A 17,882-nucleotide genomic window follows, 5' to 3' on the forward strand; every position below is an offset into this window, starting at 1 on the left:
GACTATGACAAACTATTAACAACTGATATCTCTCATCTTTAAGGTTCACACCAAGTATGATATGAAAGGTTATGATCACACTTTAGATGGAGGGGATTTTTTTAAGTAGATGTTATGTGGTTCTCAAGATCACAATCAGTAAACAGAACGACAGCTGGACTAAGTATCAGACACAGATAGCACAAGAGATTGAAAATGAAAACTCTTTCTCCGCCATTTACGAGCTATCTTGTCAATTAGATTAACATTTGCATAAAAAAAAATTTTTTTAGGCACTAAGCAGCAAGTATACTAGATATCCACAAGCAAGTTGTATATTCCACTTTGCAAAAATAAGTAATTTTTCACTAGAATAAGTTTGCAAGTTGGACGAGAACTTTATCAGTTCTTTCACTATATAAGATTACTAACCTGTTGGTGATGAAGGACTCTAAGAAGGGTCTTTGCAGAATCCAGGCTTTGACAATGCATCCAGCCTAACAACAACAAGAGGCGGGACAAAGGCTGAAACTCAGCCTGTAATAATGCATCTAGTTTGGTGAACTCCTCCCTCTTTATGAGATCTAAACCAGTAAGCTGCAAGAAGCAAGGATAAGAAGGATAAGAAGCAAATACACATTCACAAACTGGACACCAGAGTATGCATTAGTGAAAAAATACAAATAAAGGAGATTCGTTTTTATTGGTTTACTTCAATTTAAACAATATTGATTATACAAAAGAAAACATAATTAACCATGTAATTTTTATTTGACTAACTATAGGACATAAACTGATTGCATTCATACAGACTACAATAAAAAGGGTTTCAAAATCCCTACACTTATATGTATGCATTAGCTGCCTGGATGCATATACCTACCAAGACCTGCTCTAAAAAGTGCTTTCCACTGCTCAAACACTCAAAGTAAATGGCTTTCCAGACCAGGCGTTTGTCATCATGACAGCACAAGCCAAGCATAACTCTCTCGTGATCGGGTAAGTCAGCTATAAGAGAACATAGAGCTTTAGATACGTATTAAAACAAACTCAATGATATCAGCTAAAAAACAGCATAATCAGAAGCAAATAGTGTGACAACGGAGATTGTTTTGGAGGGAACTGTGACCACATGAGCAGAAGTGTTAACAGCTGGGTACAACGTAACTGTGTGGGGAGACACAACAAAAAAATCTTACTTCCTTAAACCATAAACTGACTTAGAAATAATAGCTAGGGCTGTCAGGATTATGAAATTTGGCTGACGGTTAATTGTCTAATAAATTGTGACGATTATGATGATGATGATGATTAATTGTCTATTTTACTGCTTTGACATTTAATTCTCATACATTTTTTGTTTGTTTTGAAAAATATATTTTCACACATTGTTGTGACTATTTAAATTAAATCTTTTGCAAGGTTTACCTGGCAGTAAATATTAATACACATAACACATATTTAAAAGTATTCTGATACTGTCTGGTTTATTCAGGTGCTGCAGCTCCCCCTTGTGTGTTTTAGAGAGATGTGCAATCATTGCGGTGATCTGAAATCATTGCGATGAGGTCAAACAATCGCGATGAGACGATTATTTAATCCTTGTGACAGCCCTAATAATAGCAACTAGAATTTTTACACTGGCATTTTTATTTTAAGTCCAAAATGGGGGAAGCACAGTGGCTCACAGCAAGAAGATCCCCGGCTAGGTCAGGTGGTCTTTCTTTGTTTGCATGTTCTTTGTGTAAGTGTGGGTTCATTCCAGGAACTTTGGTTTTCTCCCACAGGCGAAAAACATGCAAGTTTTAGGTGAATTGGAAATACCTAATTGCACCCTAACCTGTACATGGTTTAACTTGTGTGCATCAATTTGTGTTTTGAATAAACAAACATTTGAGGGCTACTGTCCATTAATAAAGGGCAGTTAATATTGTAGCAATGGTTCAGTTTAGTTCTGTTTTACTCGAGGGGCAACCTTCTGATCTCCCTGATGAAGCCAATACAGAAAGGATTTAAACTGCAATTCATCGACTGGCCGCTAGAGGCTGGCTCCAAAAGGGAGTCAATTCCCATTGACCTCCATGTTAAAATGGCCAACTTTACAGTCGAACATTATATGTTTACAGCCTGGTACCAAAAGTGTTTTTGGTCTATATAGCTAATTTTGCCCTTCATGACAACTGTGAAACTCATCCGTTTACATGATATTAAGCCTTAAAGTTCTGCATAATTAAGGGCGTGGCCACACGAGTGACGGTTGAACAGCCACTGCCATCACTAGAGTTTGCTAGGCAGTCGTGGTTTCAGCAACAAGTCACCTAAGCTTCACCAACGTCCCGCCTCTTTACCTCATTTTTCGGATATCCGCGAGTGATGCGCGGTGACCGTTTACTTTAAAAAAACGATCTTCAGAAATCTATGGGTGATGTCACGGACACTTCCATCTTTTTTACAGTCTATGGTTTTAGTGCAGTAAATTTTCTTACCTTGCATGTGTGGAGCCTCTCTCAACAGTTTCTCTTTGAGCAGTTTGACCGCTGTGGCACAGTATGTTTTCAACAAAGCTTGATTCTGTGGCCTCACCAGACAACCCAGAATCCTTTCCTCTGTCATCGGTCCATCTCTCAATGACCACAAACCCTTCCACAGAGTCTCCAGCTGAACTCCCGACCTCTCTGACCCCCAAGGTGCCAAGGCCAATGCTGCACACACATCTTCCACCCATCTCTCATTCCTCTTCTCCACAGATACGTTCACCTGCTCAGTGAGGTGCTGGATGAAGATGTCATGTAATGCGTAGTCTCTGGTGCGATCTACGTGCTGAAGAAAGCTAATGAGAGAATGGACAAGGCGTGGCTGATTACGGGATAATAGGGAACGGATGCAGGACAGAACGGCAGCACTCAGTGGAGGGGCATGACAAGTTGGACTCTTTTCTTTTACTTGCTCAGATTGCAGGAAGGCTTCATGGAGCTCCTATAGTAGATAAAAGATGGAGGACAGAGTAGAAAATCAAGAAGGGAAAATTATTGTTTGTTTTGGATGCAAGTTGTGCATGTTTGGTTATGGTCTAGATCAGGGATGGGCAACTTCGGTCCTAGAGGGCCAGTGTCCTGCAGGGTTTAGCTCCAACTTGCCTAAGCACACCTGCCTAGAAGTTGTATGCCTAGTAAGACCTTAAATGACTGCTTCAGGTGTGTTTAATTATGGTTGGAGCTAAACTCTGCAGGACACCGGCCCTACAGGACCGAAGTTACTCATCCATGGTCTAGATGGACTGAATTTAAGACTTTTTAACATGGGAGCAGTATGCGGCAGACTTGGGGTAAAAAATCAAGTGTCAACCTTACCATGAAAAAATACAATTTTACCAAATGTTTTCAAGAAAAATATATCTCAGATGTCATTAATTTGTCATTTACATACCCATGTAAGGTCTTTAAAGCAAATTTAAATTTTTTATTTTATTAAAATATGATTTTCCATAGTCAGGTAAGTGCTGCTTTCAGAATCGTCACATCACTAAAAAATATTTGGCCTGTATTTTAAATGGGTATATTTTTCTGAGGTCTGGAATCTATCAGTAGGGATTTAAGAAAACATAAACAGATTACTTAATTCACTATACTGCCCTACAAAGGCTAAGTGCAGTATCTACGCAAACACTGAAACTGAGAAAAATCCCCTTAAAGTCTTTTACACCAGTCTGTCAAACATGTTATTGCAATTTTGGCACAAGTTTCCCTGAAATGGGACAAAATTGAACCAGGAGACTTTGTCACAAGACACAACAGATCTCACAAAGCCCATTTCAACCCTTAACTAAATTTTGATAAAAATGCGTAGTTACTGCGCTTTGGCTTTGTAGGGCAGTATATTAGTAACAAATACATTCTCTGAGAGCTTATAGACGGTTTCATTGAACACACGTGCGCTGACGCGATACACGTCTGGATCCGAACTTTACTTCCGGTTTCTTTTTTTTTGTGGTCTGACTAGTTGCTAAACTGATCTCTTGAACAAATGCCTCATCGAAAATAACGAATGTTTTGGTTTCCTAGGTAATCTATGTGTTGTTTTTTGCGTGTTATATAAATAAACTATGTTTAAAGAACTTTGTTGTTATTTATTCTTAGCGGAGTTTACCAGAAGTTACGTGCGGACCACGACAGCCGCTTGTTTATGTTGTTACTGCTGAAACCATCTATATTCGACTGCAAATGTCACATCCATAACGCTAGAATGTTAAATGGTAAAATGAATGTGCACACAAGCAACTGATAAGAGTGGAATCTTATCTGAGTTCAAAGAAACGTGTTTTGAGGTTTTCAAAGGAAAACTATAGTAATATAAAGTTGTTTGTGCATTTACAAAAGTTATATCATATAGGTCTTTTTACACACATGTCCACTGAGTACAAGAAATAATGTGAAACCAATATGAGATCACTGTGTAAACCACTCATTCCTCTAAAGTTACACTTTCAAACAATGATGCCAGTAGTCAGCAGATGTAATTTCAGGCAGCATCCACTGCAATCTAATAAAGCCCCTAAAATATGGCATAAATGTGGGGGTAACATTAAAAAGTCACCTAAGAAACTTTCTGTGATTGTCTGATCAGCTTGTCAATGTAATAATCCCCAACTATAATTGAACTAAATAGGGTAAAACTGCTGCTAACAATTCACCCACTGGGACATCATCACTTAAAGTCACATTTGAGTGGAATGAACTTGAAAATAAAATTAAATGACTCGAATAACACAAAGCAAAGATGTGAAGGGCAACACTCATGGATTATCCAATACATACCTCAAGTACAGTCTGTGAAACATCTCCCAGTTCCTCTAAGAGCAACAGGAACTCCAGTTCTTTCTTCACGGATGCACTCACCTGCAGAGAAGATAACTATGCTCAAAACAGAATCAGGAAAAAAGTTTATATACATTAAAAGCACTGTAAGTTGCTTCCGTGCCAACTAACATAAAACACACCTTTATTTTAGTCTGTTTCTCTAGGACTTGAAGCCAATACCAAGCCAGACGGTGAGGACTGCCCACTGTTTCCCACCTGTGGAAACAAACTGGAAGTTATAATTTCACGATGGTCAGCATCCCATATAAGAACTTCCCAAGATAGACATATCTTGGCCAAATACCGTAGTTACTACAGTAACAAAGCAGTGATAACTTTGCCATGACTGACATTCTAAAAATTAACACTAACTATGTTTACCAAAACAAAAAATATATAGGGGATGATTTAGGATTAACAGAAAGACCTAAAATGTTTGAGAGGTTTACTCACTTTAGCGGGTACGGGTGTGTAACGATGGCTTTAACGATGTCGCTCGGTTTGAGCGAATCATCGTCACCGAGTTGACAAACACAGGCTGCCGCGAGCTCCCACTCCCCGCGCTGCAAACAGCGCGTGAAGAAACCGAAGAGCTCGCGTCTGGAGGTTTCCTCCTCACGGCCAAAAGGATGCATGATAGTCCACTTTCATTCAGTGCCCGGTGAAATCAGTCAGACCACTGACCCCAAATGTGTTGTTAAGAGTTCCACATCTGTCATAAGAATATGCACGTTAAATTGACAAATACAAAAAGCGTCTACACAAAATTTAAAAATCGAGGCGTTTGAGTTAGCGGTTTTGACATTGCGCAACGGATGTCCATCTCATGACCGTCATTCATTGTCACGTTAAACTGTGAGAAAGCAATAAATCTATTGTTATACGTTATATAAACAATAACACATTTTATTCCAAGGATGTGAGAACTGGGAGAAAATCTTCAACATCAACAAGACATGCAAAAGCATAACTGAATTTGCAGATAAAAGTGAGACTTAAATATCAACCTATCTTAGATTTGCGATGAGTTTCGTAACTCGAGTGCAAACTTTTGTGTTTGTAATAGCACTTTAAAGTGAAAGAATAACAACTCGACTCTGCCCACATCATGAAAACAGTTATAATGGTAGACGCGCGAATTGTCCACATCCTGAAACTCTTCAAAGCGTTTTAACACTAAATCTGTAAGTATTCATTAAAATTTCACTTACGATTTAGGTTGTGTCCTCTATAGCTCAGTCTAAATACTTTATCTGCGCTCCACATCAGCTGTATGTAGCCATGAGAGAGCCGAGTCATGTGACATGACCAGCTGATTCAGAAGCTGTCAGTTCAAGGGTCAAAACAATAAAAAGGCGGGGCTTATTGTCCCAGACGCTGTAGAATGTATTCAAAATAAGAAATAGCATATTCTCATTGTTCACTGTACATTTCTGTCACAATTCAGTGGCTTTACTCATGATTTACGTGTAAATATTGAGCCCGTTGCTTTGGTAACACGGCGGAGTATCACGTGATACTTTTATCAGTTTTTGTATGACCATTTAAATGAGACTGCTGGGGTAAATTTTTCCTTTATGTAAAGTACTAAATATTTGGATTTTAGATAAATATTATAACATTTAAATATGATAGTGTATACCATTTTTCTGTACACATTTCTGGAAGTAACAAAAAGCAAGCTTGAACACTTTAGAGGAGAGGCGCCCCCTGGCGGGGGACACTGTAGTCGCGTTATCGGGGTCCATGCAGGTCCTGACAGACATTCAAAACAAATTATAATCCTGAGATAATTTGCAACTCTAAAAATATATAAAATTTTAAATGAACATTTGAATGAATTCTCTAATTACTTTAATAACTAATCAACCTTCTGGTGAACAGGAATACTTTGGAAGTCAAACTGGTCGATTTTGGCTGTAGTTCCAGACATAGAACCATACTGACCTCCTGAAGTCCTAATCAAAGATAAATGTACCATGGAAAGCATCAGTGTGGTCCCTGGGGATGCTGTTGTTCAGGATGATGTGTGACCATTTTTCCATTTGCTTATGAACAGCATAACACACAGTAACCCTGCAAACTGATATGCCCACTGATTTTTAATTGCATCAGTTCAAAGAATAATAATGACTTCTTTTGATAAGACTCACAAATCAGTAATTTGTTGCTTATATGCCATGGAAACTCTCACTGGGTGGTAAAAGCGTATTGCAGTGCTGGACTGGTTGGATGGGAATGTGAAACAATACACCGGGAGCTAATTGTGTCTCTTGAGTATGTTGTCATTGTTTGTAATTTCACCGCCATATGAACCAGATATTCCAATCCCAGTTGGTATTATGTTGTGACACCATAAGAATAGTAGAAATTATTCCAGACAACCAGGACCTTTTGTCTTAATATTACCTTGCACCAAGTCTATTTTTGGAATCATGCAGCAGATCAGGTTTATTTTGACATGTACGTATTAAGCCTCTCAATATTAATAATAATTATAAGCCCTGGATGTAAATTGTGGATTTTATGTTGAGAGGTATTCATTTCAATTGACATTTATATATGGTGTCAGTGCTATACATTGTTGTAAAGCAGCAGTTTTACAGAAAACAGGCAAAACATTTTAGCCTAAACATTTAAAAAGATGGCTAATACTGTACGTGCTAATGTTCACACTTTTAATAGGGGACTTTTCACTTTGAATATAGTGTTAAAGTCACTACTGTATTTTTGACATCATCACTGCCCAGAGTGAGACGGTTTCTATAGCAACGCGGAGCCGTGAGGCGGGGTTCGCCCATTCAGCGTCGGTCTCGCGCACTGTGATGATCAATCGGGTTCGTGACAGCTATTGTCCTCGCGCTTTAAACGCAACACCATAAAGCCACTGCGACAGAAGAAATCATGACAGATAAAGGAAATGTGAGTAGGATGATAATTATTTTGGAGTTTATCTGTCACACTGCGATTAATTGAATGAGTTGTAATGGATATGCTTATTTATTTAACTACATTGATAAATGTATAGGCCAATGCGAATGCTTTATTCATGAATTACAAGGTTAGGATATTTGCAATTAGCGCTACATTGTAAATCAATAAACTGAGCAAGGGATGATGATTTTACTCACTGCCCGGTATGAGGACCTTTAGGAATGACAATTTCCTTCTGATCTTGCAGTGGTTGGTTTTAACTAATTTCTAGGTGTTTTAAAATCAGTTCATGTATGTTACTTCTGATCATTTATTTTTTTTAATTGCGCATAGCAGACATCTGAATGAATGACAAATGTTCTTACAGGAGGAGGACTATGTCGGGGAGATCAAAGGGGGGCTACGGCCGACAATGAGGCTTACAGTGATGGGTATTGTTCACAAGCATCCCAAAAGGTTTGTATCAGACACACCTGCATTAATTGCGCCAACACTTGTGTTTGTTTTGTTTACTGTGACATTGCGCACTATGAATGACTCTGTTCATATGAGACTTGCCTTCTCTGCGGTAAAACAATAGGCCGGTTGTATCGGAGATTATCGTCTCCAGTTTACACAGGACGAGAAGGAAACATTGACACCATCAAAGAATAATGAACTAGTTTGAATTCATTAACTGAAAAAAAAAATGCAAACTCAACTGCTTGTCATGCTGGGATAGATTCGATTTTTTTAGCTGGTGTCCACTAATACTTGCCAGCGTGAGAAAGGGTAAATTCCCATGAAGGCTTTGGATAGACAGATGTGGAAAAGAGATAGGACATTTCTGGCCATATTTGGCATAGGGGGTATCAACAAAACTAACACTTAAAGTATCTCAAGTATTTTATAGATCAACAAATGAATAATCTGTTGACCAATAATCTAATGTCTTTGTACCCATATGCAAGTGATAAATGATGCACAATTCAGTGCTACAAAAATGCACAAATATGTTTTTGTCTGTCTTTTAGCATGGTAGTGTTAGTGTCGTGCCAGTCTAAGATTGAGGAAGATGAGGAAATCGAGGGTGATGTTGCTCTGGAGCTGAAGGTAAACTTTGCAGAAAGAGCTGTAATTCGCAACGCCCGTCTGTCAGGGCAGTGGGGTGCTTCGGAGACCGCCCTCTCTTTCTTCCCCTTTGCTTCAGGGGAGCCCTTTAAGGTAGAGTGTGTTTGTGTGTTTGGTGATCTGATTATAAAGATGATATGAGCAGAAATGTGTCTTGAAAGGTTTTGTCTAATGTCTTGCTCTTACAATATATACATTCACCTAAAGGATTATTAGGAACACCATACTAAGTTTCAGTTTCGCCTTCAGAACTGCCTTAATTCTACGTGGCATTGATTCAACAAGGTGCTGAAAGTATTCTTTAGAAATGTTGGCCCATATTGATAGGATAGCATCTTGCAGTTGATGGAGATTTGTGGTATGCACATCCAGGGCATGAAGCTCCCGTTCCACCACATCCCAAAGATGCTCTATTGGGTTGAGATCTGGTGGCTTTGGGAGCCATTTTAGTACAGTGAACTCATTGTCATGTTCAAGAAACCAATTTGAAATGATTCGAGCTTTGTGACATGATGCATTATCCTGCTGAAAGTAGCCATCAGAGGATGGGGCCTAAAGTGTGCCAAGAAAACATCCCCCACGTCGTTACACCACCACCATCAGCCTGCACAGTGGTAACAAGGCATGATGGATCCATGTTCTCATTCTGTTTACGCCAAATTCTGACTCTACCATCAGAATGTCTCAACAGAAATCGAGACTCATCAGACCAGGCAAAATTTTTCCAGTCTTCAACTCTCCAATTTTGGTGAGCTCGTGCAAATTGTAGCCTCTTTTTCCTATTTGTAGTGGAGATGAATGGTACCCGGTGGGGTATTCTGCTGTTGTAGCCCATCTGCAACAAGGTTGTGCGTGTTGTGGCTTCACAAATGCTTTGCTGCATACCTCGGTTGTAACGAGTGGTTATTTCAGTCAAAGTTGCTCTTCTGTCAACTTGAATCAGTCGGCCCATTCTCCTCTGACCTCTAGCATCAACAAGGCATTTTCGCCCACAGCACTGCCGCATACTGGGTGTTTTTCCCTTTTCACACCATTCTTTGTAAACCCTAGAAATGGTTGTGCGTGAAAATCGCAGTAACTAAGCAAATTGTGAAATACTCAGACTGGCCGGTCTGGCACCAACAACCATGCCACGCTCAAAATTGCTTAAATCACCTTTCTTTCCCATTCTGACATTCAGTTTGGAGTTCAGGAGATTGTCTTGACCAGGACCACACCCCTAAATGCATTGAAACAACTGCCATGTGATTGTTTGATTAGAAAATGGCATTAATGAGAAATTGAACAGGTGTTCCTAATAATCCTTTAGGTGAGTGTAGAATAGACCTCCTTCAGCTACTTTTCTAAAATGTTTATTTCTTTTAGATGGAGATTGTGTGCGAGCACCAGCAGTTTCGTATTATGGTGGATGGGAGGCCCTTGTGTGGTTTTGCTCACAGATTTACTCAGCTATCATCTCTCACTGCTCTTAGAGTCCATGGAGACCTACAGCTCACCAAAGTGGCCTGAGCAGAAGGGGATGTGCCTGCCATGATAACAGATCATTCATAAAGGAAAACTTACAGTTTGGGGTTTTAGAAACCTTCAGTACAGTACTGTACACATTTGTCTTAAAAGTTCCAGAACTCCAAGTTGGTTTAAAATTGATTTGGATTTGTTTTGGTAGTGGCAGTTTCTACAGTGATTTCCAATAATGGTGTGAAAAAAAACAGACTTTGTCTGTTCAGTATTTGAATTTGAAACATGGGATTCTTCCTTCTAAAGGGCTTTGGTATATTTATGGAAACATTCATAAGAGGGACTCTCTGAAGAAGCTGTGCACCTTGAAATAATTATAATTTTTTATAAACTTAATATTCAGACGTTTTGTTTAAGTAACTGTTAAATACAAAATAATTATCTTTTTATTGCTTTACATAATCTGTGTACCTGGACAGGTGTTATTTTTTGTCATCATTTTTAGCTTGAGGCCCAACGAGGAGTTCTTATGACATAATCTTTAATATCTTTTAAAAATTATAATGTACTACCTAACATAGTTAGTTTATTTGGCTCTTTAATACAGCAGCAAAAGTGCCTTCATTTGTTCCTGTAGATCAGTGGTTCTCAAACTGTGTAGGTGGGCCGCCCTTGGGGGCGTGAGATGGTGCCAGGGGGCCCCCGTTTTAGACCATTTATAAAATACATGAATTCATCATAAATTGTGTGCAGTTAAACCTCAGAAAAATAAAGCCACCAATAAACAGCACTACACTAGACTTTTATACATTTTAAGTTTGAGATTGTTTTATGTCATGAATTTTCTTTGGGGGGGAGGGCAAAGAGATACACCCTACACAAGGGGGCTCACGCCGAAAAGTTTGTGAACCACTGCTATAGATGCACTTACACAGCAGGATTTGGATGTGTTTGTAGTTATAATTGATGTAGTGGAAATTCATTTGTAACCCCATCTTTTTTTGCCTGTTTTACATAAACTGCTTCAGTTTGCTGAACAAGTGGTTCAATAATTATTAAACAAGTGGTTTAATAATTTAAAAGATCATAATTTTTTCTTCATCTTTTTTGTTTACCTAAGATCAATGCCTTGCAATATAGAGTCCTTTTAAAACCATCATGTGCTCTGTCTGCATTCATAATGGTGCTATCAATATACAGTTTGATGCTGCAAATTCAGCATGTACTATATAACTTTGTTCATAGTTTACTTTTAGACCTATTTACTTGGTACATAAAATAATGGCAATATGTAAACATTAAACTTTTATTAAAGAACTTCTTTTATTTGAGTAATGTATTTTAAAGTGTTTGTTGTGGGAGAGAGACAATATTTGGGCATGTACAGTATGAAAGAGATATCCACCCAGGCATGTGTCTGTGTGTTGTTTTGAACCATAGCAACAAACTTGTGCAAGTAATGAAGTCAGTTTTGTTAAATAACCTGGCAGCTAAAGGAGAGACAGGTAAAAACATGCCAAAGGTCCTTTCCAAAGCATCAGGCATGCATATTAAAGACCTACAGTAGCCTACTTCAAAGAAGACATCTTTATTTTACATTAAATTGATGATAACAATAACAAAAAGCACATACAAAAAACACAGATTTTCTCTTCCATCAGACATTCACTGAATGTATAAACTCACTTGCATATCCTAATATATAAAAATAAATTATTTACTATTTTTATTAAAATTCATATTATTCTAACACTACATATTTTGCTTGTACATACACAAAAAAATTGCAATTGTTAAACAGAACACATATAGATTTTAAATATAAAATTAGTTGACATAGTATCCAGTTAGGGTCAGTTGGTTACTTTGAATTTGTAGTGTAGAGACAATTAAACCACTTGTCTAATAGCTTGTATCCAGTCCATTCTCTCCTCATGTGTTGGAGCCTGGATGTAATAGTGTGTATCCGCCTGAGTGATGATCTTAAAGAGGTTTCCTTGTACTTTACCTTTAACACCTGTAAATGACAAGAATTATCATTAACTTCTATGTTTACAAGACCCTGTAAACATCACAGTGTTACCATGACAGCCCAAATCTTTCCTTAATATAATCACTGTGTATAGTTGTTGTAAAAACACAGCTTTACACATTACAATTAGTAATCCAGCAGTAATCACAGACTTCCATAGGTGAGTCATAAGGCAGGTGTTACTCACCTGATGGTATGCCATTATCATCCAAAGCCGACACCAGACAGCCACGCAAAGCTATACTGCCAACTGGGGTTATGTCATCCTGTGGAGGGTGACCATCACAGGAAGTAGACAAGTCAGCACAATAATAATCCACAAATAAATCACATGATTACTAAAACAGACCTTGGTTACGCAATATGTAGCAACACAGCGATGTGTAACTGTTTGTACCATAAGCACTCTCACCTTGCTGGGGTCATAGTAGTGCAGAAAGGCAGGCTCCGCCCTCAGCACAAACAATCTCACCTTCCAGTTCTTCACCTTGTGCCCCTGACACACAAATGTTCATGTGAGTGCACACACAGACAGATGGCAATATACAAAAACACATTTCACTCGAAAAACTGCCTCTGATAGGAACAAAGTGCTCACCTGTTTGAGCAGGTAACCTCTCTTTACCACCTTGCCACTCAGCTCCACCGCAGACACAGACTTTTCTGCTTTCACACTACCTTTCTTCTGTAAGCTTTGAGACTGGGGAAGAAAGTAAAATTGTTTTAGTATCATTTGGGCTTTTTATTTACATACATATGTGCATAACGCAATATGCTAGAGATGCACCGATATATCGGTCAATAAACATTATGGGTCGAGGAAAGCAATTTTTTACACAATCAGCTATCGACGATAGTTTAAAATTAGCCGATAGTCAAGGCCGATATATCAAAAAGAGAACAGGAAAATGCAATGAATTTGAGCTCTGTGTATAGAAAATGTAAAGAAATATCACTAGTTTAATTTTCAATATTAATGGTCATTATATGAATGACATTCAGAATATTTAATCTTAAGAATTTAGTTAATGCAAGTTAATGTAACCACCAAACTATCTGTATCGTTGAAAAATGTAATATTGGTGCATCTCTACCAGTGGCGGGCGGCGGGTAACTTCTTTATCGAGGGCGCACAATGTAAAGCTCATCACAACATATGTAGCCCGTCATGTCATGCAAACTCGTTTAATCTCATGTGTAATCAAAGTTTAGTGTTAAGTTAGTGTCTTGCGAGTATTTCGTGAACGTGAGCGTCTCTTTTATCATAAACCCTTTCGACTCATGTCCAGCCGGCACGTATCTCGACAAGACACAGGATGCACATGGTTCACATGACGCAACGAACGCATATTTTGAAATGACTAGCAACACACATGACACTCTGCACTGCAAAAAAGACTTTCCTACTTAGCATTTCCGTCTTCCCTCAGTAGAAATATCTAAAAATTCCCAAATCAAGATTTATTTTAAGAAAATAAGTCTCGTTTTTAGACAAAAATCATACAATGTAAGTGAATTTGTGCCCAAAAGAAGCAAAATTATCTGCCAATGGGGTGAGAAAATTCTGCTTAAATTAAGTGTTTAAGAAAAAAGAAAACTTTTTTTTAGATTTTTTTGCTCATCAAAAAAAGCATCTTAATTTAAGAATTTTGAGATATTTCTACTGAAAACAAGACAAAAACACTAAGTAAGAAAGTCATTTTTTGCAGTGTGAATACATATTTTAAATGTCTGCCCCTTGGAAGAGAAGTCACCGGTCGACACTGATCTCTACAATATGCATATAGCAATAATTAGCAATAACTGAATAATTTTAATACTTCATGAGGTTGTGTGTAGTCATTTAGAGACTAAATACGATTGTTAGTGCTTCTTTGTTCTGATATATGGAAGATGATTAACAATCAGGAAGAATTTGAAGCATTTTGTTAACTATATAATTTTCAGGTTTTAAATCTATTTTAGTATCGTTCAAACTAACTGAACAAACAAAGCATTTCCCTTTCGCATTATTTTGCAAACATATATATATATCGCAAATCCCTATGAAGCTACCAAAACTGTCAGTTTCAAAAGTAAGTAAAGGTGCCATAAAAGAAGTTCACGTGGATCTATTGTGCTATAATCAATATCTTGTAAATCCATATAACAGCCTGAAAAATATGTCATAGTGAATCATAATAGCACAAATAGAACAAAAACCAACCAATTTAAAACATTATAAGGTTTTTATATTGCTTATCCTCATGCAAATATGCAAAAATCACTCTAATTTTTAAATGCACCGATGGAGGATGTCGCATGTGCAATTTTGTTGACAAAAAAGTTCCAAGAAAAAGAAGTGGAACTTACAAAGCAATATAGTGCTGTTGAATCATCAAGAAACTGCTCTCCTAAAGCAGCGCTACGCACAGCATCTGCGCTTCTCACTCCGACAGGCCGCAGAGAGCCTTCATCCAGGAGTGCAGAAGATAATGTCACCGCCTCCACACGGGTCAGAGCCAGCTTATTAAAAACAATCCAATCCACCACTGCTGAGCCTGTGCAAACACACATATTAAAATCTGTTTATATACAGCAGTTGTACACACAACAAATGAAGATACATGATAAATGCACATTTATAAATGTGTTTTTACCTGAGAAACAGTTGGTGTAAGTGCTGCCCTGCTCAACAAGATTGCAGAGTCGAATACCAGTGTGCACATCATACATGGAATCGACCACCTGACTGAACAGATGAGAGACACATCTTTAGCTCGGACAATATAAAATAAAAAAGCAAAAACACACATACCTGAATACAGACAAAAGGCTTATATAGTTACCTTAGATTGATATTGTGAAGTTGGAGGGACTTTGAACCTTTATTTTGTGTTTGGGATAGGATCTGTGCATCTTGTGGGTTGAGTTTCTGTACAGCTTTACCAATCGCCGCAGCCCATTCGTCTCGCTCCTCCCTTGTGCACGCCTCCAAGAAGTGTTCTTCAGAGGTGCTGGTCTGCAACCTAAGCACCAGCTGTGAGATAGAAAATGTCATTTTTAAAAATTATTTAAAATAAGCATTTACCTTAACATGTATGCAATTAGCAAACCCTTTAATTCAACATACAATGTATTCAAGCTAAAGCCTACATTTATTTATCAGTAGGCCTATCCATCAAACCCATGACCTTTGTGATATGTTTTTTTTTACCTTTTCTTTTAAATGTTAATGTTAAATAAGTTTACGATGCCACATCAGCGCAGCCAATCAGAAGACAAGATTCACAGATTTAACATCAATCACAATAAAAAAATGTTTGTTGTTGTTGCTGTTGTAGAGTCTATTCAGAGAAGCACAGTCATTGGTATCAAAGAAATGTATAAATGAATTTGCCCAAACAGTTAAAACATTCAATTTAAAAAAAAAAACATTGAAAGTATCTGTAACATGCCACAGAAATCTATGCAATAAAAAATGTATTGCAATGAATCTGTCTTGGGTTGCAGCTATAGGCCTGCACAAATAAATGAATAAATAAATCAGAAAAACCTAAAAAACCTTTAAGCCATTTGGGAAATAGGAGTGTTCCTGACATGCTAAAGCATGCAGCGACTACAAAATATAACAATAAAGAGCCATGAAACATTTGCTAATAACATTAATAACCTGAGGCTATGAACATTTACCACAGATACAGAGACACTCCCATCAGTGGTGTTCAGGGTTTAATCTACTAAACCAATGATAACTAGGGTGGAGATTGAGGACAAACCCCAAGTCTATCATCTAAAATTGACTGTATTGTTAAAAGAAACTGTACTAGTTAATAATATAGTTACTTGTCGTTTATAGTCGTTTACATAACTATAAATGAGTATAGGCTAGCATTCTGTAGCATTAAATACAATAGGCTAAATTGTTCAACTAATACTGTAGTATAATTATTACTATTGCAGGTTAAAAAAACATATAGTATCTAGAAAATATACAAAAGTTTACTATCTTTTCATGTGTATGTTTTCATGATTTGCAGTTAAAAGTAAATAAAACTTCACATTAAAAGTGCGCACTTACTGGTCGGTTCTCATACTCCAGGTAAGGACAGTTGATGGTGCAGTTGTTTAGTGGTATCGTCCCTCGATGACATGAATCGCGTTTTCCTCCCTCGTATTTATAATACATAAGTCTGTCATGTTTAAGTACAAACCATCGCACTTTCCAGTTGTGAACCACGTGACCCTAAACATAGGTTGAAACATTATTAATTCAATTTTGTGTCATTTAAATGTGCTGGTATACAGGCAGAGAAATGCGTCTTACCCTTTTCACCAAAAAGCCCTCTTTAAGAACGGATTTATTTTCTGATTCTGTGCCCATGTTAACGTTTGCAGTCTTGAAGTGAATGTAAACTGCTGGTGAGAGCTTTAGGTGTTTTATAGCTGCTGAGGGATTGGGAATACCTTTGGAAAAGCGTCACTGTCTGCTCAACATCCCACGTAATTTAACGCCTCCGGGTGTACAACGCCGGACACATACCTTATAAGGCACACAAAGTGGGCTTTTAAACAGCAAAAAAATAAAAAATTATATTTAATTGAACATTAATGTTTGATGTTTGTCAGACATAGTTAAATTAAAAACATTATTTTAAAATTACAATAAGGTTTGTGAATAATATAGAATTCCTGCTTTAATGAATCACCAAAACGATGTCAAAACTGAGTCATAAATCTGAGCCATAAATCTGAGCCAGACATGACCGGATGTTTGTTGCTATGGCAATGTAATTTTTGTTTGTGTGTAAAAATCTGAAGACGACTCATGTGTTATTTTAAATAACTTTATCAAAATAATTAAATAGTACATCTCATTTGTAAAGCATAAAGTCATATGTTCAATATAAAACATGGTTATTACCATATAAATAATGTATACCAAATAAAGTAAAAAAGCTATGTAATATTTACTCTAGTAATTCGTTTTTATATAAATTTCGTGATGTAACTGATATACTCTCTGTAAAAAAAGAAAGTGAAGATATTTGCTATTTATGTTTTAAATGTAATGTTTCAGCACTTTTCTGGAAAGATTTGGGTTTCTAAAGTTAATGTGAATTGTAATTTACATATTTTAAAAAACAAAACAAATCTTTAGAATCAACTGTTAACTTTCTTTTCCTTGTGGCAGTTCTACTTTCACAAACAAAGATTTCTTAAGAAAATACCTTTTATAGATTTCTTATGTGAAGTAGAACATTTAATTATATCACAATTAATAACAAAAAATGTATTTATTATTGAAGAGATGTGATGAGATCTTTCATGTGATTAATACCTCTTTTCTTCCTTTTTTTCTTGTTCAACTCCTGTTTTTTCCTCTCTTCTTCTCTTCCATTTGTTCAGATGAATTTGGATGTATTGTTAATACATTGTATGTAATGTATGCAAAGTTGTATTTATTAATTTAATTTCTGAATTTGCAATAAAAAAATCCAATCAAATTCTCCAAAAGTCTCTTTATAAAAAGC

General features: G+C 37.1%; 3 protein-coding genes across 5 annotated transcripts in view; 1 reads left to right on the forward strand and 2 right to left on the reverse strand.

Moving 5' to 3' along the window:
- The window catches only part of zfyve26 (zinc finger, FYVE domain containing 26), a 28,749-nt gene extending 22,562 nt beyond the window's left edge, over positions 1-6,187 (reverse strand). For both annotated transcript variants that reach the window (XM_055170392.2, XM_055170391.2), the window contains exons 1-7: positions 6,047-6,187; positions 5,289-5,547; positions 4,976-5,051; positions 4,794-4,874; positions 2,466-2,955; positions 863-987; positions 412-576 (exon numbers count right to left, since the gene is read on the reverse strand). In XM_055170392.2, coding sequence (XP_055026367.2) covers positions 412-576; positions 863-987; positions 2,466-2,955; positions 4,794-4,874; positions 4,976-5,051; positions 5,289-5,470 — 1,119 coding nt within the window. In that variant the 5' untranslated portion in view covers positions 5,471-5,547; positions 6,047-6,187. The remainder of the gene's footprint in view (positions 1-411; positions 577-862; positions 988-2,465; positions 2,956-4,793; positions 4,875-4,975; positions 5,052-5,288; positions 5,548-6,046) is intronic.
- A 1,412-nt stretch (positions 6,188-7,599) lies between these two features.
- Positions 7,600-11,668, forward strand: LOC129416669 (galectin-related protein A). 2 transcript variants are annotated; one of them, XM_055171028.2, is made up of 5 exons: positions 7,600-7,757; positions 8,137-8,225; positions 8,783-8,972; positions 9,571-9,627; positions 10,245-11,668. In XM_055171028.2, the coding sequence occupies exons 1-5, from the start codon at positions 7,740-7,742 to the stop codon at positions 10,386-10,388; spliced, it is 498 nt and encodes a 165-aa protein (XP_055027003.2). In that variant the 5' UTR covers positions 7,600-7,739; the 3' UTR covers positions 10,389-11,668. The 2 variants fall into 2 exon arrangements, with proteins under 2 accessions (XP_055027003.2, XP_055027004.1); XM_055171029.2 differs by lacking the exon at positions 9,571-9,627.
- Positions 11,642-17,057, reverse strand: plek2 (pleckstrin 2). The gene is made up of 9 exons (XM_055171027.2): positions 16,676-17,057; positions 16,430-16,594; positions 15,198-15,388; positions 15,009-15,100; positions 14,722-14,909; positions 12,968-13,069; positions 12,782-12,865; positions 12,557-12,635; positions 11,642-12,354 (listed from the first exon to the last, which is right to left on the reverse strand). The coding sequence occupies exons 1-9, from the start codon at positions 16,730-16,732 to the stop codon at positions 12,227-12,229; spliced, it is 1,086 nt and encodes a 361-aa protein (XP_055027002.2). The 5' UTR covers positions 16,733-17,057; the 3' UTR covers positions 11,642-12,226.
- Positions 17,058-17,882: the final 825 nt, after the last annotated feature.

This window comes from Misgurnus anguillicaudatus, chromosome 11 (assembly GCF_027580225.2).
Source record: "Misgurnus anguillicaudatus chromosome 11, ASM2758022v2, whole genome shotgun sequence".
NCBI lineage: Eukaryota > Metazoa > Chordata > Actinopteri > Cypriniformes > Cobitidae > Misgurnus > Misgurnus anguillicaudatus.